A 24,034-nucleotide genomic window follows, 5' to 3' on the forward strand; every position below is an offset into this window, starting at 1 on the left:
CTGACAAAGTAATCAACCACCTGAAGCTATTCTGGCACAAAGTGCTACCTGAAGCCCTGCTTCTTCTTGCTTTCTGGAATTCAAATATTTTTCAACACTGTAACATGAGTCCCATGCAGGCAGGAACCTTTCATGTGCTCAACCTGTACTCCAGCACCTACAATGATGGCTCTTACACACAGCACTCAGAAAAGCAGCCAAGAACTGTGAAAGAGACATGTCCTAGTGACAGGAGAAGGAGACAACGCTCAGGATGAGTCACAGGATAGCAGAGGCACTTTGCAGCACTCATACAGATCAAACTGCAGCCATCTTTTGTCCAAGTCAAACCAAATTTAAAACAATTCAGCATAAACTTCTTAATGTCCAGGGCCAGCCAAATAGCTCATCTGATTAAAGCACCTGCAAGCAGGCGCAGAGGCTGGGGGTTCCCTCTCTGGGCCTGCCACGTTGGCCCCACCCCCGGGGCCCGTAACTGAGACTGGGAGTGGTAGTGCATGCCTGTAATCCCAGCTCTTGAGAGGCTGTAAACTGGAGAATCACTACAAGTCTGATCTAGTAGCAAGACCCTGAATACTCTGTAGACCATTCCCTAAAATACAAAAAAAAAAAAAAAAAAAATTCTTAATGTCCAGCATGCAATAACAAAACCCAGAATATAAATTATGACCCAAAACATGGAAGAAAAATCAATCAACAGAAGAACTCAAAGTATAGAAAAGACACAATCAATAGTCAAGAGTCCAAAACTGTGTATTAAAAATATGCTCCGTATATTCAAGGAAAAAAATATATATAGCTATATATCTCAATCTATATAGATAGCTATATAGATATAGTAATCATAGTAAGGTCAGAAACTGGAGATGTTAAAAAGAAAAGAAGAAAATGGAACTTCCAGAAATGGAAAACAATGTATCATTTAAAAAAAAAAAAAAAGCACAAGCCAGGCTTGATGGCACAGGCCTGTCATGCCAACGCTCAGGAAGATGAGGCAGGAGGATCACCATGAGTTTGACCAACCTGGGCTACACAATGATACCCTGTCTCAAAAAAGGAAAAGAAAAAGAAAAAGAAGCAGGTGACAGCAAAATATCAATAAGGCCGGAGACAAAAAATAACCCAAAATGAAGCACAGAGAAAAATTAAAAAGTGAACAAAGTTTGTGAGACAAAAATTAAGATATCTGCCATATAGATCATGGATTCTTAGGGGGAAAAAAGGTGGAGCTAAATAAATAAAATGCCTTCAATTCTGATTAAATTTACACGTCAAAGAACTCCAATGAATCTCAAACATGGTGAACGAAAACCACACCACACCACAGCAAGGCACTTACAGTCAACTGCTGGAAGCCAAAAGCAGGGGAAGAGACAGCTCCACCACAGGAGCAAAGATAAGGGTGGCAACATGTTGCTGACCAAGAAGGAGGGGCCTGGCCAACAACCTGGATTCCCAAACAGAAACTTTCTAAAATGAAGGCGATGAGACAGCATGCAGACAAAGAGATGCTCCCATGCACTGCCAATGCTAAGACAGCTCCGAGTCAGACAGAACATACCACCAGGTAAAGCGTGGCTCCACACAAAATAATGAAGAACACCACATGTGAGGAAGACAGGGGTCAAAGGCCATACTAGCAATAGCAAAGCCCTTTGACAACACAGCTGCCCATCAGAGACACAACCAACCCAGTGAAGAGACAGCCTACAGGAGGGGAAAAGCTCTTTCATACTCATTTTTTTCTGACAGAGGATTAATATCTATAATATATAAAGAACTCAAAAATCTTAACACCAAAAAATCAAGAGCACAATCAATAAATGGGCAAATGAACTGAAGTACAAATGTCCAGTAAGTATATGAAAACATGTTAAATGTATTCAATAACTAGAGAAATGCAAGTCAAAATTACACTGAGACTCCATCCCACTCCCATCAGAATGGCTATCGACAAAGAAACAGCAATAAATGCTGGTGAGGATGAGAGGGTTCTATACTGTTTCTGGGACTGTATAAATTAATATAGCTACTACGATGGAAATCAGTAAGAAAGTTCCTCAAAAACTAAAAGTAGAGCTACCGTTTCCATCTGATCCAGCTGTACCACTCCTTGATACACACCCAAAACGAAGGGAGCATACGGCAGGGACCGGCATACCCATGCTTCGTGTGGCACAATGAACAACAGCACAGTACAGAGCCAGCCCAGGTGCCCATCAGCAGATGAACTGAGCCATAAAGGAATGAAAATCATCACTTGCAAGAAGATAATGGATCTAGATAATGGAGCATCATGTTGAGCAAAATAAGCCAGACTCAGACAAACATCACCCGGTCCCCTGAATGTGTGGGACCCAAGGAAGCTGACAAGCAGAAAGAAGACTACTGAGCTCAAGGCCAGCCTGAACTACATAGTGAGACCCTGTCTCAAAAAACAAAATCCTTAAAAAAGACAGCAGAAAACTAGAAATTTACAGGCTAATACTCTTCACGAATACAGACCTAATCCTTAACAAACATTAGTAAAACCAAAATAGTAATTTATTAAAAAAGGATAATGTATCAGAACTACTATGGGTTACCTGAGGAATGCAAGGTTTGTTCAACATTTCAAAAATTGCCATAACTTACTGTGTTACTAAAAAAAAGATGGGGCCGGGGAGATGGTTCAGTAGGATAAGCGCTTGACTAGCAAGTGCAAGGATCTGAATTCAATCCCCGGTTCCGCCAAAAAAAAACCAAAATTTAAAAAAAAAAAGAACAACTCTGTGATCATCTCAAGAGATGTACAAAGATAATTTGACAAAGCTCATAGATACTCAGTATGATAACCTGGCAAACTAAAACAGAAGTAAACTTCAATCTAATCCTCAAAAACTACAGCTACCACAGTACACAGCGGTAAAGACTAAAAGCTATTCTCTTAGGGTCAGCAATAAGATGATGTTCCTTCATACCAGCCCTGGTGAACCTCATACTAGAGTTCCCAGGCAATGGGATAAAACAAGACAAATACATCTTTGAAAGGAAGGGGGTCTGGGGAGATGGCTCAGTAGAATAAGCGCTTGCCTAGCAAGCAAAAGGTCCTAAATTCAATCCCCAGTACCACCAAAAAAAAAAAAAAAGAAATAAATAAATAAAGATTGATTACCTGTAGAGGGCACAATCATCTATCTACACAAGAAAATCCTAAGAAATCTATTAATAAGTGAATTTTTAAAGCACGCAAGGTCAATAAACAACAGTTTCAGGGCCGGGGAGACAGCTCAGTAGAACAAGCACTTGCCTGGCATGTGCAAGGGCCTGAGTTCAATCCCTGGTTCCGACAAAAAAATAAAATAAAACACTTAATTTCTATATCCTAGCCATAAAGAACTACATACAAAACTTTTTAGATACACATTTAAAATAGTAAGAAAAATACTAAATATTTTGAAAAAAATTAATTCTATAATGCTATATAGGTAAGTCCTGGAAATTAAGACTAAAATGATGTTGAGAATAAAGTCAGATGATTTTAATAAATGTTATACTATACTATGTTCATGGACTGAAAGACTCAATGGTAAGATGTCAATTATCCACCAAATTAACCTATAGATTTAGCACAATATCAATTCAAATTCCATCAGGGTTTTCTGCAAAAATTGACAGGCTGGGCCGGCCAAATAACTCAGCAGATTAAAGCGCCTGCAAGCAGGCACAGGGACCTGGGGTTCAATCCCCAGGCCTGCAGTGCTGGCCCCACCCCCCGGGGCACACTGAAACAGCAATTCAGCCCGGGCATGATGGTGTGCGCCTGTAATCCCAGCTTTTGGGAGGCTGTAAATAGAATCGCGATGAGTCCGATCTAGTAGTGAGACCCTGAACACCCTGTAGATTCTTCCCAAAAAAAAAAAAAAAAAACCTGACAGGTTGGTTTTAAACTTTATATGGAAAGGCAAAAAGGATCTAGAATATCTAAAACACTTTTGAAAAAGAACAAAGTTGGAGAACATCCATGGCTTACTGTGAAACCCTTCAGGAGTCAAGAAGTATGGCAGCAGCAAAGCACAGGTGCAGACAGAAAGCGGAGCACCACATCCAGAACCATCTGTATATGTGCGATTACCCAACTGTTTACACAGCTTCCAAGGTAATTCAACAAGATGAAACTGCCTTTTGGTGTGGGACCCTCCGCCTGCTCACTGGATCCTTTCCCACCAAGTGCCCAGGCCAGGCGCACGTGTGTGTGTCCATCCATGTACTCTCGGGAACCTCCTCCATTAGACAGGCCTGGTGTGGAACCCTGTGGCAGAGCTCCCCGCAGAGTATACGGTCCGGACCCATCCAGCTAATCCAGGAGCTGAACATCTTGTCAGAGGGGCAAAGCAGGTTCACTTCCATGGGCTGCAGCAGGAAAAAGTGGAGCAAAGCAGCCAGACCCAAGGCAGGCCCACCTGGATGAGTCTGTACTTGGTAGATCCAGACCCAAGTAATAGGTGGATACTCCTGAGTCTAGAAAGATTGGGTGAATTCACCCCAAGTTGCCTTATAAAAGGTAGGAGAGCATAGATCCTAATTTGTCTGCTAAAGATTATAGTTGGTAAGTGGGTTGCAGGATATGTAAAAGACCTCTCACAATAGTAACAACAACACAATGAATCCCATTAACAATAGGAGGAAGATTTAAACAGCTTACTTTACCAAATGGATACAAATGAAAAGAAAGATGGTCAACAACAGTCACTTAAAAAGGAAAATTAGAGCCATTGTGAGATAAACAGTAAAAATGGCTGCAATTAAGCACTTGGCATCAACTGGAGTCTCATAAATGGCTGCAAGGTAGTATTAGCTCTTTGGAAAGCAGATGGCGATTTGTTAGCAAGTTAATCACACCCTTAGCACTGCAGCGTGTAACTGAGTGGCTGACCCCAGCACCTAGGAGGCTGAGGCAGGAGGACTGTGAGTTACAGGTACTGCTCTTTTATCTCTTCTCCTTCTTGCACCCCACCCCAGGCCTGGAGATGGAACCCAGATACAAAACTTTTTAGAAGCACATTTAAAGAGCAAGAAAAATACAGTGGCCACCCAGGTTGCTGAGTGAACCCCTGTCCGTGCCTGAACCGTCTAAGCAGCCTGACCCTGACTACCTCTCCCATGTTCCCTTCCATACCCAGATGCCACTGAGGAAAAAAAATTAAGAGATCTTGCCTTTCCCAGCAACCCAGTCAGGGCCACTGGCCCGGACGCCCCAGGGGAGCCTGCTCTTCTGGGAAATCTGCTGAGCTCTCAGGTCCCTCCTAGTTTTGCTGAATCTACTCTGGCTACCAAAAACAATCTTATAAAAGGTAAGTTTATAAAGAGCTCTGACGGAAGCAGTCTGACTTCTCCAGGCCTCACTACCTGTCCTATCTAGATGGGAAGCCCTGTCTCCAGACCCAGTCTCAATTCTTCTAGAGTGCACAGCCGCGGTCCCCTACCGAAGAGAGCTCCCACACCACCACTAGGTATTCCGTATTGCGTCCCATCCCAAGGTCAGACTGCCACAGGAGCCAAGGGACGATAAGAAGGTGGAGAACCAGAGTGCAGGACAGTGGTGGTAATCAGTCTCATCTCACAGTCAAACATCTCAAGTATGTAACTCAGTGATGATCCTCTGAAGGGCAACCCCTTGTCACACTCTGCCACGTAAGTGCCAGTGGGCAGAATTGTAAAAGCACACCATTTCTGAACGTAAAAAGAGGGAAAAATTTTTGCATCCTTCTGCAAAATTATTCATAGCTTGAAACATAGTTATTATATGCAGGACAGATGAGTCGTTACAGGAATTTTACTAGCGAAAATGAAACCACGACTACTCAAAAAGAGTGTAAGACACATATATATATATAATAAAATGTTCAAGACATTTTTAAAATAAAAGAATGATGGGGTTGGGAAGACAGCTTAGTGGTCTAAACCTAGCAAGCGCAAGGACCTGGGTTCAATCCCAGGTACCGCATACCATGTCAGATCTGCTCCTGGGCATGCTGAGCCAGCCACCAAAACTGGGTGTGGTGGTGCATAGCACTGGGGAGGCTGAGACAGGAGGATCACTACAAGTCCGAGTTGTGTAGTGGGGCCCTGTACCAAATCAATCAATAAATGATTAAAAAAATGAATGATGATGGATATACAATGTGAGGACAGTGCTATTCAGAAGGGTAGGCAGAAGATGGAGGAATTGGAGCATTAAATAAGGGCACAGGCAATTGGGTGGCCTGGCTCTTACATGAGGTTGTGCTGGCTATATAGTCACACAGCCACACAGAGGCAGATTATACGAATGGCAGCAGGAAGGTGTGGAGACCTCTCCCCAAGACCAGCTTCATTCCCCGTCAACACACACCTCCCTCTCAGCACTACTGGCCCTCTAGACATTCTGGATGTGCCTGCCCTACTCAGCATCCTTCTACCAAAGTCAACCTGGCCAAGACCCACCGCCACCTCTGTGTCACCAGTCGTGTCTTTTCTTGATGCCTTTTCTTGTGGGGGAAGGTACTGGGGTTGAACTCATGGCCTATACACTAGACTCTATCTGCAATGCATCTTTCATTTTTTATTTTTGAGAGAGGGTTTTGCTAAGTGGCCTGGGATGAGCCCCCCAGAGTGCTGGGATGATACATGTGCTCACCACACCTGCCTTGACAACTTATCTTAAGGTCCAGCGGGGGCAGCTGGGAGAGGCCTTCACTGCCTAGTGTGCTCTTCTATGTCTTGTGGAATCAGCCAAAGCTGCGAGACTAGGCCAAGTCTTCAAGAGCAGGGAGATGAACTGATCAATGTAGACTAAAAGCACACTTGCTCCCTGTTTGCAGACAGGGCTCAGAGTTCCCAAGCTGTGGCACAAGCTCAGCATGTGGGAAGCTCAAGCCACTGTCGCAGGAATGGGTAATCAGCAATTAGCATGAGAAGCCTAGGCTGCTGCTGCTTCCTCAGGAGGATGTGGGCCCTCTTCTGACACAGGCATCCCAGTCTTCTGCAGGATAGGCAACAGTAACAGAATAGCTGCCACTACCACAGCACTAAGCCAAATCCCACACGCATCAGCTACTGTCCCGAATGCCTCTCCTACTTTCAGGTATCCAGTTCTCTTTTCCTTTTACTGTATGTCTGATATCCACGACCTGCATCTTTACCTCTTATTTTGCTCTGTTTTGTTTCTGAGATATGTTGCCCAGGCTGGTCTCAAAATCTTGGGCTCAACTAACCTTCCCGCCCCAGCCTCCCAGACAAATGGGACACAGGCACACACTGTCCACTAGGCCTGGACAACTGTCTCTCACCTCCAGGGTCCTCCTTGCTCTGTACTTCTCTCTGCCCACTGCCCGAGACAGGTGCACCAGAGACCAGAGCTAAGAAGCCATCCCTGTGGAGTCATTGAAGGAGGGTGTGCAATCCAACCACACAAAGGGATGTAACACAGATGGCTAAACTGTAGCCCCTAAACCAGGAAGAGCAATGCTGAGGCCAACAAGGTTGAACACCTGTCCAACCCTTAGAAGTAGGGCTCTTGAACTACCCAGCTCACAAATGAGAAAGAGAACATCTATACCAATAAAGTTAAAGGGGAAAAAAATGTAAAGGTAACATTTAAGACAGTATCAAAAAATTTATAAAACATCAAGGCAAGAGAGTTTTAAGGTCAAGTTAAACCTGGGTAACTCAGCAACTGAGCAAGACCCTATCTCTAAATAAAAAGAAAAGGTTGGGGATAGCTCAGTATGAAGGCCCAGGTCCAACATTCAACACTCAGAATAAGGATAGACAGACAGACAGATGATTTCTTAATAAAATACCTATAAGGTAAATCTGTTTTTGGAGCCAGCGAGCTAGCCCAGTGGACTAAGCGCCTGCTTAGGCAAGTGCAGGGACTGGGGTTTGATCCTGGCACCGCACACTGTGCTGGCCCCGCCCCAGGGCATGCTGAGCCGGCCATCAAGACCAGGTGTGGTGGCACATGCCTGTAATCTCAGTGCTGGCAGGCTGAAAACAGGAGGATCACTGTGAGTCTAAACTGAGGCAGGAGGGTTGAGTGAGACCAGCCTGGGCAACGTATCTCAGAAACAAAACAGCAAAATAAGAGATGAAGATGAAAGATCATGGACATCAGACATGGAGGAGAAGAACAAGAGAAAGAAATACATAAAAATAAATTCTGTCTTTCAAAAGAGGTACAATAAGCCCTAGGTTCAATCCCTAGTACTACATATACACATAAAAATGAGTAAACCCAGTGTGGTTAACAAACACCTGTCATCCCAGCACTCTGAGAGGCTGAGGCAGGACAAGCACAAGTTTGAGCCTAACCCAGGTAACTTAGCAACTTAGGGAGACCCTGGCTCAAAATTAAGGAGGCTAGAGAGTTATATCTCAGGGCAGGGGTCCTGAGTTCAAATACCAGTACACCCTGCACAAAAACAGTAACAGAAAAATACCAAACATTAATCAATGGGGTAGAAATTTCATAGTCCTAGATTCAAAGACTAATGTTAATTTTCCTCCCACTGACAGAGTTCATACAATTCCTAGTCTGAATTCAACAGGTATCAATAGATACTTTTTAATGAAAACTGACCAAATAATCATCAATTTATATAGAAATATAAAGAGCCAGAAATAGTCAAAAGGATTTGTTTTGTTTTTGAGACAGGGTCTTGCCACATAACTTAGGCTGTCCTTAAATTCACTATCTATCCCAGGCTGGCTTTGAACTAGCAGTGATCCTCCTCTGAGTGCTGGGGTGACAGGTGTGCACCACACTTGGCAGTCAGGACATTTTTGAAGAGGACAAAGCAACTAGTCTTTCTCTCAGTATGAGATTCATTACAAAGCTATACTGATTAAGACAACATGCTGCTGGCACAAGGACAACCACCTAGAGAACAGACCCGAGCACCAGACCTGGCACTGGCACACAGGAGTCCGTGTTTTATGACACAAGTGGCACTGAAGAGCTGAGGGGCAGTCCTGCCAATAAATGTCTCGAGGAAACTGGAGCTCCACGTCCTAATAGTTTAAACTCTACCTCATACCATATAAAGGTTTTAATTTCAATTCCAGGCAGGATGTAGACCTAATATGAAAAGTCGATCAGTAACGGGGCAGGACAATTCAGTCTGGGACAGCAGCCCCAGCCATATATAGGCACCAACTCCCTGAAATGTGAGTAGTCTAATACGATATGGTAAAATATACACAGGATTTTGAAAAAAATTAGAATACTATATTTTTTTTTTACACTGGTTACATATTGATAAGATAGTTTAGGTATGCTGCAGATAAAAAATATCACCTGTAGGGTAGGGGAGACAGCTCAGTAGAATAAGCACTTGCCTGGAAGGCGCAAGGGCCTGAGTTCAATCCCCAGTTCTGGAAAAAAAAAAAAAAAAAAAATTACCTGTATCCTTTTAGTTTTTGCTGTGTGATTGCTAAAAATTCTGGTATCATTTACGTGACTTGCATTTATGATCTGTACTGCATTCTCTACAGTACTGATTTTAAAAAATCATAATAAAAATGTTTATGATCCACGATTAAAAAAAAAGACTTAACACGGGCCAGCCAAACAGCTCACCTGCAAGCAGGCATAGGGGCCTGGGGTTCAATCCTTGGGCCTGCCGTGCTGGCCCCACTGCTGGGGCATGCTGAGACAGCAACTGAGATTGGGCGTGGTGACACACACCTGTAAATCCCCAGCTCTTAGAAGCCTGTAAACAAGACGAGCACTTAAGAGTCTGATACAGTAGTGAGACCCTAAACACCCTGTAGACCCTCCCTTAAAATACAAAAAATAAAATAAAATAAAAAAGACTTACAGGTGCCAGGGAGATGGCTCAGTACAATAAGTGCTTCCCTGGCAAGCACAAGGGTCTGAGTTCAATCCCAGGTTCCACCAAAAAAAAAAAAAAAAAGACAAACAGGAGTCAAGCAAGCAGAAACAAAGTACAATGTGGTGGGATTACATAGAGCAAGAGCCACCTATAATCAGCAGGAATAAGAGAAGCCAACCAGTGGCTCTCGGTGTTTTTCATGGCCTCTGAGTACCTCAGCCTGGGCAGCTCCACAATCAACACAGTTTCCAGTTTAAGCCAGGCATACTCTGTTCTCATGCTGTGGATCGTGCAGAGGTGGGGCTGGTGACTCCAGCTGATGATCCTAGCCAGTGGTTGGGCAAGGCAGTAGGGAGCGGAGTGCCAGAGACTGCGATGTTCTCCATAGCCATACAGAATTGAAACAAAAATGCCTGTTACCACTAAGATGTCCTTAGAACAGTAAAAAATCATTACCTGTATTAAATTTCAACCCATAGGCTTGTCTCCCTGTCTCCTGTAGGCAGTAGCCTAAAGTTTCCACAACATTCATTCCCAAGGAAGGTAGCCTGGAGGAAAGTGTGGTTGGTGCACCCCCAAAGAGCCTCCTTCCAGCCTTCCCAAACAGGACAACACTCTATGGGGATCTGCACTTGTATACTCGTCAGATAGCTCAAAAGCTGGACACAACAAGCCTGTCACTTCAAAGGAAACAACTGATACTATTTGTGACCAATCATAAAATCTGAGCATTTCCACATCAAGTTAAACTGTTTTCCCTAAAGCAGAAAAAGGACTGCCCCTTAATCAGGAATGAAACTAGGATATTCAGTTTGACCATAGCTACTGAGTCTAGCACTTGAAATTTTGGGCAGACCAATAGGCAAGAGAAAGAAAGAAAAAGTCTGCAAATAGGAAAAGAAGTTAAGTCATCCTTATTTGCAGACAATATGATTCTCTATTTAGAAGACCTTGGAGCAGTCAGGGCAAATGTCTTTTAAACAGCCTTAGGGACTACAGCAAAAGACTGTGAGGGTTAATAAATTCAGTAAAATTGCATGATACAAAAATCAACTAAAACATCAATAGTTTTTTTCTTTTAATTTTTTTCCTTTTTTTCTTTTTTTTTCCTCTGAGACAGGATTTCTATATAGACCAGCCTGGTTTTCAAATCGCTATGTAGTCAAAGCCAGCCTCAAATTCAAAACCTCATGCCTCACTCACCCGAAGGTTAGAATTGCAGGACTGTGTCACAAAGCCTGACTTCAGTAGCTTTCTATACACCAATAATAAACAAGCTGAGAATGCCTGCATCAGGAAGGTCTGCCCAACCTGGTAAGCCTTTACTTTGTGAATGACCAACAAATGCTGTCAGAAAACCAAGCATGGGTTAGAGATCCATTCAGAGGGCAAGACAAACTAATGAACCAGTAAGAAAATGTCACTGACCAGAGTTTTTGAGTACACATTGCAACAAAACATTAAGAAACTCAGTTCTGACAATTGTTTAAAAACCCATCTTTTAAAAATAAACTTCAAAACAATCTATCACAAGAGTTTCAACACAGACGCACACAAGGGAAAATCCAACTTTTATCATTAGACACTAAAGAAATTTGCAAAAAAATACAAAACACTGTCCTTCTGGTCACTAATTTTGTTTGGGAAAATAGTTTTCACTTTAAGACAGTGATACTAATCTTAATGGGAAATCAGTTAATGACATAACCCCCTATGACTCAGCAACTTCTTCCCTCCATTTATGAACAGAATGTGAACCATGCGCTAGGAGTACTCAGTAATGGTAAAATCCAAGAACTACAACACAATATATTCATACAGGTAAAGAGCACAAGCAATGAAAATGAAGAATCTACATCAGCTGGCCCCAAACCTTCAAGGATAAAGGCATGCATCACCCATCCAGAACCAAGTCCCACTGAGGTGCTTGCTAAGGGCCAGGAGACTACAGAATGGGTAACAAAGAAAGCAGTTATAATTACCAGCTATGACCACAAGGCCAATTATAGAAATAAGTATTCTAACTGTCATGACTGCTTCTTCCTCATTTTGTTAATAAGCCTATACATGTATATACATACATATATACATATATATGCATTAAACAAAAAGTTTTGTTTTCTTTGTTTGTAACACACTGCCAGCTGATTGTACTTGTAGTTCCTTTAGTCCCTTCTTTGTTAGTACATGTTTGCAATACATACTAACACATTCATCTTGGGGTACTGGTACATGTATACACATCACCATTTTTACTTCTCCTTCTCCATTCCCACTTTCTCTCCCCATCTCCATAAATTCTACTTCCCTGTTTTCCTACCATCTTTTATTTCATCTGATTTATTTCACTTAGCATTAGTCTCAAGGTGCATCCACTTTCCTACAAATGACTCAAATCTATTCTTCTCTATGGCTGAGTAGTACTCCACTGCACATCCACCCATCCAGCTATTTATCTATCTTATGTTTTCTTTATCCATCCATCTTCTGGTTGGCCTATAGGCTGCTTTTAAAATTTAGTTATTATGAGTTGTACTGCTATAAAAATGGATATGGCTGGACATGGCAGTGCACACCTGTAATCCCCAGCACTTAGGAGGCTGAGGCAGGAAGATTGCTGTGAATCTGAGGCTTCCTGTAGCCTCCCTAATAAATCCCTTTGCATGATCACACATAGATTTTCTAACAACAACAACAACAACATCTATGCACCTTTATAGAACCCTAACCAATAAAACTTATTCATAAAGGCAAACTCTGAAAACCAAAATACGGTAATTCATAAAGGTGAACAGTACACAATGAACATAAAGAAACAACATCATTTATGAATCTCAGATATAATGCTGAATACATATGATTATATTTTATAAAATTCAAAACAGCAGAAAGGTCAAACTACAATACAAGATTTAGACACTTGCATGATATAATCAGCAGAAGAGAGAGAGCGACAGCTCAGGAGGAAGGCAGACTCTCAGCCAGGGCACTGGTGAGGGCAACAATTTATCTCTGACCCGTGTGGTAGCAGAAACAACCTAAATACATCAGCGAATCACAGGAAGTGACAGGAATTAATTTTAACATTAAACCGACTGAGTAGAAAACAAATAAAATCCATCTCTCTGCTGACTGCACAAGAATACCTAACATGAGCAATCAGAGATGGGGAGCAAAAGGATGCAGGAGGAGGGAGAATAGGCCAGCCTGCCACAACACTTCAGAGGAGAGCCCCTGACAGATGGTCCCTGGGCAGTGAAGGACAGAGGCAGCAAGTTGCTTACCAGTCCCGTCTCAGAAGACAGGGAAAGAGGGCGTATTCTTAAGGAAAAGGAGGACAAAGGCACATACAGCATGGAAGCCATTAAAAGATCTCAGTCAAAGCCTGGCGTGGCCGTATTTGCCCGCAAGCCTAGCACTCTGAGAGGCACCTTAATGAGTCTCTGGCTCAAACAAGTAAATAAATGAAGGGCTAGGAAGTAGCTCATTGCAAAGGCCCTGGGTTCCAAAGCAGAAGTGTAACTGTGAAGAAAACAGACCAATGAGCTCCTTACCAAGCGGTACTTGGAGGAAAGCAGGCAGAGCTGATGCAGCAGAAGCTCTCCCAGGCCTCCATGCAGCAGCTGAACAGGAACGCTATGGGGAGGGACAACCTGCTCGGGCCCCCTCCTGTCTCTTGGACAGGAGCTTTCTTTCCCTCAATAAATACATTCTGCTCATGAAAAAAAAAAAAAAAAAGAATGCTATAGGTACACATGAGTGTTGTGTTTTTTTTTTTTTTTTTAAAAAAAGGTCAGAGGCAAGAGGACAACAGCGCAGAACAAGTCTCCCCAAGCATCTACAGCTTGCTCACCACAGAAGAGGAGCCCGGTTCCGGGCACAGCTGGCATCTGAGGCTCAGCTGCCACAGAACCGTTAGGCAGCACTCAGAGGAGGTCCAGAAAAGCGCCGCGGCTGCTGTGAACACCCCACCTGACTGCCTCTGGCACTCCTTCCTGGGGAGAATGAGAAGCCAGAGGTCGATGCACCTCAGAACTCTGTGCCTACCCTGACCCCTTCCAATCAACACCATCGGGCAGCACACCCTTTCCGGTGGGAGACAGGGAAGGAGATGAGGAAAATGCTTTGCACTGTTCTCTTCCATGTCCTCACATTTTTTTCTAACATAGAGCATACATGTGTATATGAAATAAAAACGAATGAAACAAAGTAAGAGACAATGTCTTAGAAATTAAAAGCTGTTTCTTTGGGGTTTTTAAATTTTATTTTAGGGAAGGTCTACAGGGTGTTCAGGGTCTCACTACTAAACCAGACTCCTAGTGATCCGCCTGTTTACAGCCTCCCAAGAGCTGGGATTACAGGCGTGCACCACCACATCCAGTCTCAACTGCTGTCTCAGCACGCCCCAGGGGCGGGGTCAGCATGCCAGGCCCGGGAATGAACCCTCAGCCCCAAAAACTGTTTCTCCAAAAAGACAAAATGACAGACTCCTTAAAAATCTGACTTGAAAAGAAAGCACAAATACAAGAAATAAAACAGTCACAGCTACAGTCAAGACAGGAATTGAAGATAACCTACAAACAACTCTGTCCTGATAAGCTTTGACAATTTCCAAAAATAGAACTTAGCAAAATAAACCAGAGAAGACCTTATCCACTGGAGAAAGTGGATCAGAACTTACACCTCCAGACATGCATGGCAGTGACTGAGAACCAAAACAGAAGAGGACAGTAAAGCAGGGGACAGTGGTATACAACAGATGCTCAGGAGTCCAAGACAGGAAGATCATGAACTGGAAGCAGCTTGGACAAAATGCCAAGACCTTGGGCCAGGGAGATAGCTCAGTAGAATAAGCGCTTAGGGTCCTGAGTTCAATTCCCAGTACCACCAAAAAAAAAAAAAAAAAGCCAAGTCCTTGGGCTGGGGAGGTGACTCAGTGCTAGAGGATCCCTGAGTGTGATTCCCAGCAACCTTACATACATAACAAAGACAAAAATCAAGTAAATGAGCCCTAGACCTAAAGGGCAGGGGTCACTTGCCACTGGGATCAAACTGAACACTTTACGTGAAGTCTATGTTTCTGGGCAGAATATGAGCTGGTAGGGGGCTGGTACAGAAGAGGTCTCTGGGGAAGTCTGGATGTGAAGAGTGAGCTGGGATGAGCCTCCACTCACTTCCTGCTGTGACCATGATAAAAGAATGTTCACCTAGAAAAGAGCAGGTCAGTCATGGCCTCCCACAGTAGAAGCTGGGAGCGCACTCTGAGCTCCTACCCTAAGGACAGAGTCAGGCAATCTATAAAAGCCCAACAGTGGGTCACCTAGCACAAACCAACCTTATGCTATGGTGTAACAAGCCCCAAAGGAAAGAGACACATGCTGCCAGTGTTTTGCCTCTGGCAGAAGAAAGTGGAAAGAGGCCATACAGCAGGAAGAAGGAATGAACACACATGGTGAGAGTAGGGGGCTAACCCCAGGGAACCCCAAGCACAAGGATATTCTCATTCCCTCACAGGAGCTGTAAGCAAAAACAGAGAGAGCACCTGCCCCAGGCCCATATCAGTGCCAAGCTGCAGCACATGACACTACAGATGAGCTGGGCTACACGCTGGCTTAGGCTACCAAGTAGATGCCCCAGTGACAGCCTCCTCCCAGCACTCTATGCACTGTGCACCACTTGATCAAACAATACAAGAGGAGCACACCGCAAGATAAAGACCTGAGGAAAAAACAGCAAAGTCAATTCTACATACAATCCCAGAAAGGCAAAGAAAGAGGAACACAGACATACCTCAGCTCGCTTTAGGAGACCCTCGAGGACACTATAAGACAAAAAGACTATAGTCACCTTTCATTAGCACAGACACAAAACCTTGACAAAACTCCAGCAAGCCAACGCAGTAACATGAGAAAGGGATACCCAGAAAAAGACATGTACAGAAGCTCCTTTCAAAACAGCCCAACTCTGGAAACCCAAAGGGCCATTGGTTACCTGGAGAGTAGGTAAACTGCTATATCTGTACAGTTCTGTTTCATTTTTTTTAACAATACTGGGGGTTGAACCCAGGGTCTTTCCACTGGGTTCCACCCCCAGCCCTTTTCACATTTTTTACTTTAAAAGAGGGTCTTACTAAAACCCTCAACTGCCGAGGCTGAACTCAAATTTAATGCTCCTCTTCCAACCTTGCAGAGTGCTAACACTATAGGTGTGCATCATTACATTCAGCTTTATCTATACTTTTTCAATAATAAAAAGGAGCAAAGTACTGATGCGTCCAACAACATAGACCACTCTCAAGAGCACTGTGTCAAATGACGGAAGTTTAAGGCCAGGCATGGTGGCACACACCAGTAATCCCAGGACCTGGGAGGCTGAGGGCAGGAGGATTGCTGGGGGTTTGAGACCAGGCTGGCCTACAAAGTGAGTTCAAGGCCAACTTGAACTGCATAGCAAAATCCTTTCTCAAAAAGATAAACACACACACACACACACACCACACACACACACACACACACACTTTTAAAAAAGAGGAGAAGGAAGAAGAAGGAGTTGTTTTTGTTGTTGTTTATGTGACACTCTTGAAAAAGCAGAGCTGTGGGGACAAAAATCAAGCCTGTGCTAACAAGGGGCTGGCCACCAGGGGGAACAAGGGAGCTCTGGTCAAACTGCGCAATCTGATCATAGTGTTTTGTTCTGTAAAGAAAAAAGAATGAATTTATACTGAAAGGAAATTACCAGTCTTTAAAAGCCCCCAATTTTATTTTATTTTGGGGTTCTTAAGGGGTGGGGTACCAGGAATCGAACTTAGGACCTCATACTTGCCAAACAGGTGCCCCTCAAAGGCTGCAGGGGTCTATGAGTACATGCCGGCCAGCAGTAAAACAAAAAGCTTCAGCTGGTGAAAAGAAGAATTCTGACTGGAAATGCGCAGGAAACAGACTGATGTCAATAACACTAAACAGCCTTCCATTGAACAATGCAGACAAGTGAACACAGAAAACAAATGTGAAATGATTAAAACAAGATCTGAGGAGACCAAAACTTCACATTAACTATGCTCTCTCCACCCTCTAGGTTCACTCCTCTGTTCATCCATTCACTTAGTCATTAGTTCAAGTACCTAAGTATGTTAGGCAGAAAGTACACAAGAGCTGCATTCTCAGAGTATGTACTCCAGTAAAAAAAAAAGGCAAAAGGAGCAAGGGAAATATATCAGGGACTGGTGGAAGGGGTTCGTCAGCAATGGGAGGAGAGGGCGGCTCCGGGAGGATGCTGGGGCTGGTGCCGGCTGATGGGTGAGGAGGGGGAGGGCTAGTCATGCAGTAGCCAAACTCTCTCACACTGTCACAGGGACTAACTGGAAAGCAGGCCCATTAGAAAACAAGGAAGTGATGGCTACTTGTTATTGACCAAAGGCAGCAAAGGATCAGATGAAAAATCTGTTACCTGCTACAGAAATCAAAAGAAACAGAACTTGAAAGTGGGACCTTACACAGTGGCATAAACCAACTCCTAGAATCCAGACAGGTTTGCAAGCCCCACAGGTCAAAGGTCAGGTAAAGAATGTTTTCTCCTGCATGCTGAATGACCTCCAGGCAGCCTCTGTTAAGCTGAGCTGAGAGGACTGGCGGAAAGAGGGAAGGAAAGCCAAACTACAGAACTGTACCTGGAAGAAAGTTCCAGGCATTGCTAGCACATGGAACTGTCTAGAACCAAACATGTGAAAGGCTTGCTAGCTCCTCAGGAAAGTGCTTCACTCACAAAATCCTGAGCCCAGACTAACAAAGCCAAAACACCCTGTGGACCTCCAGGGGGCCGACTCTGTCAGGCAGGAGCAGTGCGCGGAGGGGCACCCTACAGCCTATGCGTTCCTTCCCTTCTGCTGCAGGTGAGTTCACAGCCCACAGGGAGGAGTGCCGTGCACGCTCACCGGCAGCCACTCACCGGCTGGTCAGGGCCGCCATGCCTCTCTTCCTTCTCCACAGTCCTCCGGCAGTCCGGGCACACCCACAGCGGCAGGTGCAGCACGCTGTTGCCCTTGGGAGCCATGGAAAGGGCCAGTTTGCTCGCAGTCTTAACTCCACTCTCTAAGAATGAAGAGTCTTTCCGTTCACTTCTGCACAGAAGACAATAATCCCCAGCGGGGTAGGGTGGTGTCCTATGATTCATGCCAAAACTAAAAGGAGTCTGGAACAGAAAAAAAAATTCTGTTTTCAAAACCTGATCCATAAAGCCAAGATTGTTTAAAAATATACTTAGTTCTAAAATAAAATTCATATGTATGTTTAGGTAGAGAATCATAAAAAAGGAAACTTGTTGAATAAAACTGAAACTAGTGCTCCAGAAATTCTTAATACTTCAAATAAAACAGTAACACCATAAAGAAAATCTCTGTGGAAGTCAAAAGTTGTCTGTTTAGCCTTTCACCTAGACTTTGGGATCACTACCCCAAGCAGAAACTGCCAGCCTCAATTTTCAGAACTACTCTCCATCAAAAAGCTTAAAATGGGCTGGGGAGATAGCTCAATGGTCTATGTACCTGCCTGGCAAGAGCAAGGACCCGAGTTTGATCCCCAGTACTGCATGCCCTGCTGGACCTGGAACTTTAGGACACTGTGCCAGCCAAAATTGGGCTGAAGAGGCTGAGACAGGATAATCGCTATGAGTCTGAACTGCATAGCAAGACACTGTAACAACAACAACAAAAAATGAAGCTACTAGGGACCAGCCCAAAGGGCTCACTCACCCTGAGCTGGCAGTTCTACTGAGATCATCACTGAGACAGGCTGTCCATGTCCTAGACTCCACACTGAGCACATGAGCACAACGGCAGCCGTACACACAAGACCCAGACGCCATCCAGGCTCTGCAATAGGCAACATTGCATTCACCTCCAGACACCTGATTTCAACAGGGCTTTTTTCAAACAGATCCTAAACTGTGGGAATACAGTGGAGGTGGGAGCCTGAGGAACAGGCAAAATTATGATCTGGATCCTATCCAAAGATTACCAAGCACTCTATCTGAAAGTAAAATTAACCTTTGAAATAGGCATGCACAAAGAAGCCAAGGTTTCTAGGTTTGGAAATAGCCTAAGTCCTAAGGATAGCAAGCAGACAGCCAAGCTTTTAATCCATCCCCACATGGCCAGACAAGGACTCCTACAGGTAATGGAGAGCCTCAGAGCCAGGTTCATACAAGGACTGGCCTGGCTCCCTTGGTCTCTCCTGTCAACTGCAGCATCTCACTGCCTACCAACCAGGTGGGAGCGAGGAACAGGATCTACAGCAAGGCCATTATGGCTTTTCACACAGGCTCTAAACCAGCCCTGCTGGCTCCTGAGCTCCTCTCAGCCTCAAGACTCTCCATCCTGTCACTGTGTTCAACCGAGTTGCATTGACATGGCTGCCACCCCCACCAAATGAGAGTACTCAAGTGGTCTCCAGGCTCCATAAGAGCAGGAGGCACCTGAACAGGGCTGCAGAAATGAAATATGGGAGCAGGGAATGATAGCATCTCTCAATGCAAAAGGCTTTCATACATTCTGACTCCTGTGCAAACTAACCATCAAAACTACATGTACCCATCACAGCTACTAGATCCTGGGGTTTAACCATTCAGCAACCATGTGATGAAGCCTCGGAATGCCATCTGGGGGACAAGGGGAGAGAACTGGCTATTGTCTCCCAATAGTGTCCTTGCAGGCTGTAGACTCCCACACCACAGAGCAAACGAGAGCAGACATCTCTCTGTACCTACAGATCTGAAAAGTTTAAATTACAACTTCAGAACTCACTCTGTCATGAGAGGTGTTCTAGCACAGGCCTATAATCACAGCACTCTGGGAGGCTGAGGCAGGGGGAGCACAGCCTGAGCACCTTGGCAAAACCTTGTCTCAAAAAATTAAAAAAGGCCTATGCATCTATATAGACCAGTGTGAAGGCCTTGGAATCAGTCCCCAGGACCAACTTCCACTCCCACCCGGCAAAAGACAAAACAAAACATCTCACACCGATTTTCTCCCACAGTCTCTCTTCCCCTGCCCTCATCACCGACAGAACGATTACAACCACCAGATCACAGTTGCCCATCTACCACACAAGGAAATGCTGGGCTCTGAGCTTCCAAAGTCCAGGACAGAACATAACTGACCGGATACTCTGCTCAGCCCCATCCATCATTTGTCCAGTAGTAACTGAGTGTCCCTTATCCAAATGATCTGGTACGATATCACAAGGATGGTACTCAAAATTTATATTCATGGAAAATCCATTTCATATACACCTTATACATAGATTGGAGGTCTCTTTATACAATATTTTAAGCATAATGGCATCTGACTGCAGCTCATCACATGAGCTCAGGGATGGAAACTTTCACTAGCAGTATCATGTCAGCAGTCAAAATATTTCAGATTTTGTAGCATTTTTAACTTCAGATTTTTTTGTACTTAATGGGCCAAGCATCTCCAGGGCACTGGGGCATGCTAATGAATAAGCAAAGACCTCTGCCCTTGAGGAGCTAATATTCTCATCAAAGACAAAAACAATACATAAGGTAAACAAAAACACAACACTAGATAAGGAAAACATGAAGCAGAGGGGCCAGGGAGATGGCTTGGTAGAATAAGTGCTTCCTTGGCAAGCATAAGGGCCTGAGTTTAATCCGGTTCTGGAAAAAAACAAAACAAAAAAAAACCATGAAGCAGAAAGGAGTATCTGATGTTAGGAACAGGCCTTTTATTTAGGTGGAAGTGAGGCATCTTCCAGGCCTGAGATCCTGACACATCACAGACACCAGTGGAGAGGGCACAGAGGTGAGCAAGCAGAAAACTCTGAAGCTGGAGGTCCGGTGGCTCAGTGGGTGAGGAAAGGAAAGATGAGATGCTGAGGGATAGGGGCTGAGGACCCACTCCAGGGCTCTGCGCAGAGAAGAGATGGGTGGGTGTGTGGAGGACACCCAGGCAACTTCCTTGAAAGAAGAGCAATTGTCTCGATTTGGCTGAGCCTGACCCTATTTCCTTGTATTAATATGTACAAAGCTGGCTAGGACTTTTCCTTATCCCTTCTATTAGCTTTAAGCAATACATACTGATCCAGCCAAGTGCTGGTAGTCTTTAAAGATGGCACATATGTTTCCCAATTAGCCCCCAACCTGCTGCTCTTTAATAAGAACCAATGCTCCATGCTGTTGGCTGGCATTGAGCCTCTTGAGATAAGAGGCTATGAATTTCTGGGACTTGAAAGATTACACATCACAGCTGAAGCACCAGACCCCAAAACATAAGATACTATCTCAATTGTGTAATGCAGATTACTCTCTGATTATTGCAGAGATAAATGCAGGCCTCCTACTTAGCCCAGCTCACAGCACTCACCTACTTCCTGCCATTCTTAGTCACCCATCATCAAGCCACTCCTCCTGCATGACTGAATAAAACCTGGGTTCAGCCCTGGGTCGAGGCCTTTATTCTGGATAGCCATCACCATGGCTGGACTTAGAACCCCTTAGCTCTCCATAACTATAAATATGCTTTAGTGTCTTTATTCTTGCTGTGGGTTGCACTGGAAGTAGTAGATTGGAATTAATTTGACAGGATTCCGATAATTTATCCATGGGATTACAAATATAAACTTCCCAGACCAACACAAGGACCAAAAATGGCTCTTCATAAGGGAGGAAGGCAAATCAGGAGACAGCTGACAGTGGCCTGGACCAGGGACACAGAAACTAAGAGTGGACAAGTGTGGGACAGAAAAAGGATCAAGGGCAGTGCCTGGCTCTGTACAGAGCATGAGGCATAGTTCTGAACCAAAACAGACAAGTTTATAAATGTCCACCATATACTCTAGTCCAGGCCTTCTAGGACAGACCACAGGGGTACAGCACAAGAAGCACAGTAAACACACAAAGTCCTGACAGGTGGGGCTACAGCGTGCTCCATCATGCCCAGCGAAGGGCAGCATTTTAACAAGAATGAAGACCCATATGATAAGGGAAGAAGTAAACACGCGCATGAAGACCTGGGAGACATGCTGAATGCAGAGGGGACAACACATAAAATCCAAGGACAGGGACTATGCGCATGCAGAGCAGAAAGGCAGGTAGGGGCAGGGCAGCCACTAGGTTATAGTTCTGATATGGCTACGGTTCCAGCCTCCATCTTAAAGACACTTTGCTGTATGGAAAACGAGCTCTAGAGAGACAACACTGCTGTGGGCAGCTCCATGGGCAGGGAGGAATCAAGGGGGGTTAGGTGCAGTGGGAGCCCAGAAGGAAGAAGAACAGTCAGATCAGGGATGCCAAGTGGGACTTGAGAGGGGTGATGAAGGTGAGGCCAACAACGGACACATCAGCTAGAACAGGCTGGTCCAGTGGCAAGAACCAAAGGGCCATTCTGGATGCCATTCACATAGAACGCAGTCTCAGCCAGCACTGAGTAAGACACTAAGAACAGGGAGTGCAACTGGACACATGATTTGGCATCACCGGTCCAAAAGAGATCTACATGGAACTCTGTTAATGAGTTGGCCCACAGACAGAGGAATGGCCCACAATGTTCAGAATGAGAATGGCCCACAATGTTCAAAACTTCTCAAGGCTTGCAAGTGTGGCATGCACAAGGAGTCCTGTCACTCTGGCAGCCAGGGGGGAGAGGGCCATGAAGTCCAGGAATTTGGAGTCGGCCAGGGCACAGATGGAGAGCTTCCACACAAGTAGTGCCTTTGATCATTGTTTAATCTTAATTTTCAATCTTTTTCTTTATATTACAGTTCCCTCTGGATACTTTTTTATCTTCAACTTTTCTTCACCAGTATTCAATCTGCTGCCAATCCTCACTGAATGTTTATTTTTCATCCTGGACATCATAGTCTATAACTCCAGATGTTCGATGTTCACTTTGGGTTTTCTTCTTCATTGTTTCTCCTTTCTCCTTTCTTCTTTTTTTTGATTTTATGTATTTAGTACAGGGTCTACAGGGTCTCACTACATACACTGGACTCAGTGACTCTCCTGTTTTCAGCCTCCCAAGCACTGGGATTACAGGCATGCGCCACCACACCCAGTCTCAATCGCCATCGCAGCATGCCCCGGGGGTGGGGCCAGCATGGCACGCTGGGGATTGCTGCACTCTGCCTAAGCAGGCCCCTTAGCCCGCTAAGCTATCTTGTCAGTTTCTTCTTATCATGCTGACTCGTGCTTTCTATCTTCCCGAGCATGTGGGATACAGCAATGAGTTGTGCCAGCATCTTTACCCCCTAACTCCACCATGTACGTCTTTTCTGCTTGCTGACTTTCCTCTTCAATCCATACTGTGAGGGCTCCTTTGCAAACCTGCTAACTTCTGACTAACAGACATGGTACATCTTACCAGCTGGATGTGTGTTCATTCCTTTCAACAGCTGTTTGTAGCTGTAGACCATGGCACGGATGTTTGAGGAGTATGGTCCTCTTGAGGCTAGGCCATATGTCCTATGAGGTGAGCTGGCTCCTGACAACACTCCTGTGCATGCTCTCGCTCTCCCTGTTCCCACTCTGGCCACAGTGACTGCAGTCTGAATGCATGGCCTGGGGCTTTACCCCAGGATTCAGATGGCTTCCTGACATACACACACACCTCAGGAATCAGCTAAAAACTCCAGAAGACACATAATGTCCACAGTACTCACCTCTCAGGACTGGTACCCCAAAATGCACAGTGGCCTCCCCAAGGTCTTAACTCAGTCTCCTCAAATCCAGGAAACCATCAGCCCCAGCCCTCAGCTGTGTCCTACAAACCTTATGCAGGGAGTGAGCTTAAGCAATCCCAGAACTACCCTGATTTCCTTCTCCTGCCTCCCACTGCCCAGTGCTGGAAAATGCTGCTTGATACATTTGTCCCATGTTTAGCTGTTTAAAGCAAGAAGACAAATCTAGTCCAAACTACTACATCCTGCTTAGAAGCAGAGGTCCAATTACACATATATACAAAAAAGAACTAGAGTAGGCACTGCAGAACATGGCCTGTAATCCCAGCACTCTACAAGGCTAAAGCAGGACGATCACAAATTCAAGCCCAGGCTGGTCAACTTAGTGACTTTGGGACCCTGTTTCAAAATAAAAATTTTAAGGTGGGCAGCAGAGCATATAGCTTAATCCAAAGGCTCTGGACCCAATTTCCAGTACCACCAAAAAAT

The 24,034-nt window shown here is 44.6% G+C and overlaps 1 protein-coding gene across 2 annotated transcripts in view; it reads right to left on the reverse strand.

Annotated features, from left to right (window-relative positions):
- Nucleotides 1-18,044, reverse strand: part of Fam193a (family with sequence similarity 193 member A) — an 87,850-nt gene extending 69,806 nt beyond the window's left edge. For both annotated transcript variants that reach the window (XM_004624606.2, XM_004624607.2), the window contains exon 1: nt 17,802-18,044. In XM_004624606.2, coding sequence (XP_004624663.1) covers nt 17,802-18,026 — 225 coding nt within the window. In that variant the 5' untranslated portion in view covers nt 18,027-18,044. The remainder of the gene's footprint in view (nt 1-17,801) is intronic.
- Nucleotides 18,045-24,034: the final 5,990 nt, after the last annotated feature.

Source organism: Octodon degus, unplaced genomic scaffold (assembly GCF_000260255.1).
Source record: "Octodon degus isolate 3935 unplaced genomic scaffold, OctDeg1.0 scaffold00006, whole genome shotgun sequence".
Classification (NCBI taxonomy): Eukaryota; Metazoa; Chordata; class Mammalia; order Rodentia; family Octodontidae; genus Octodon; species Octodon degus.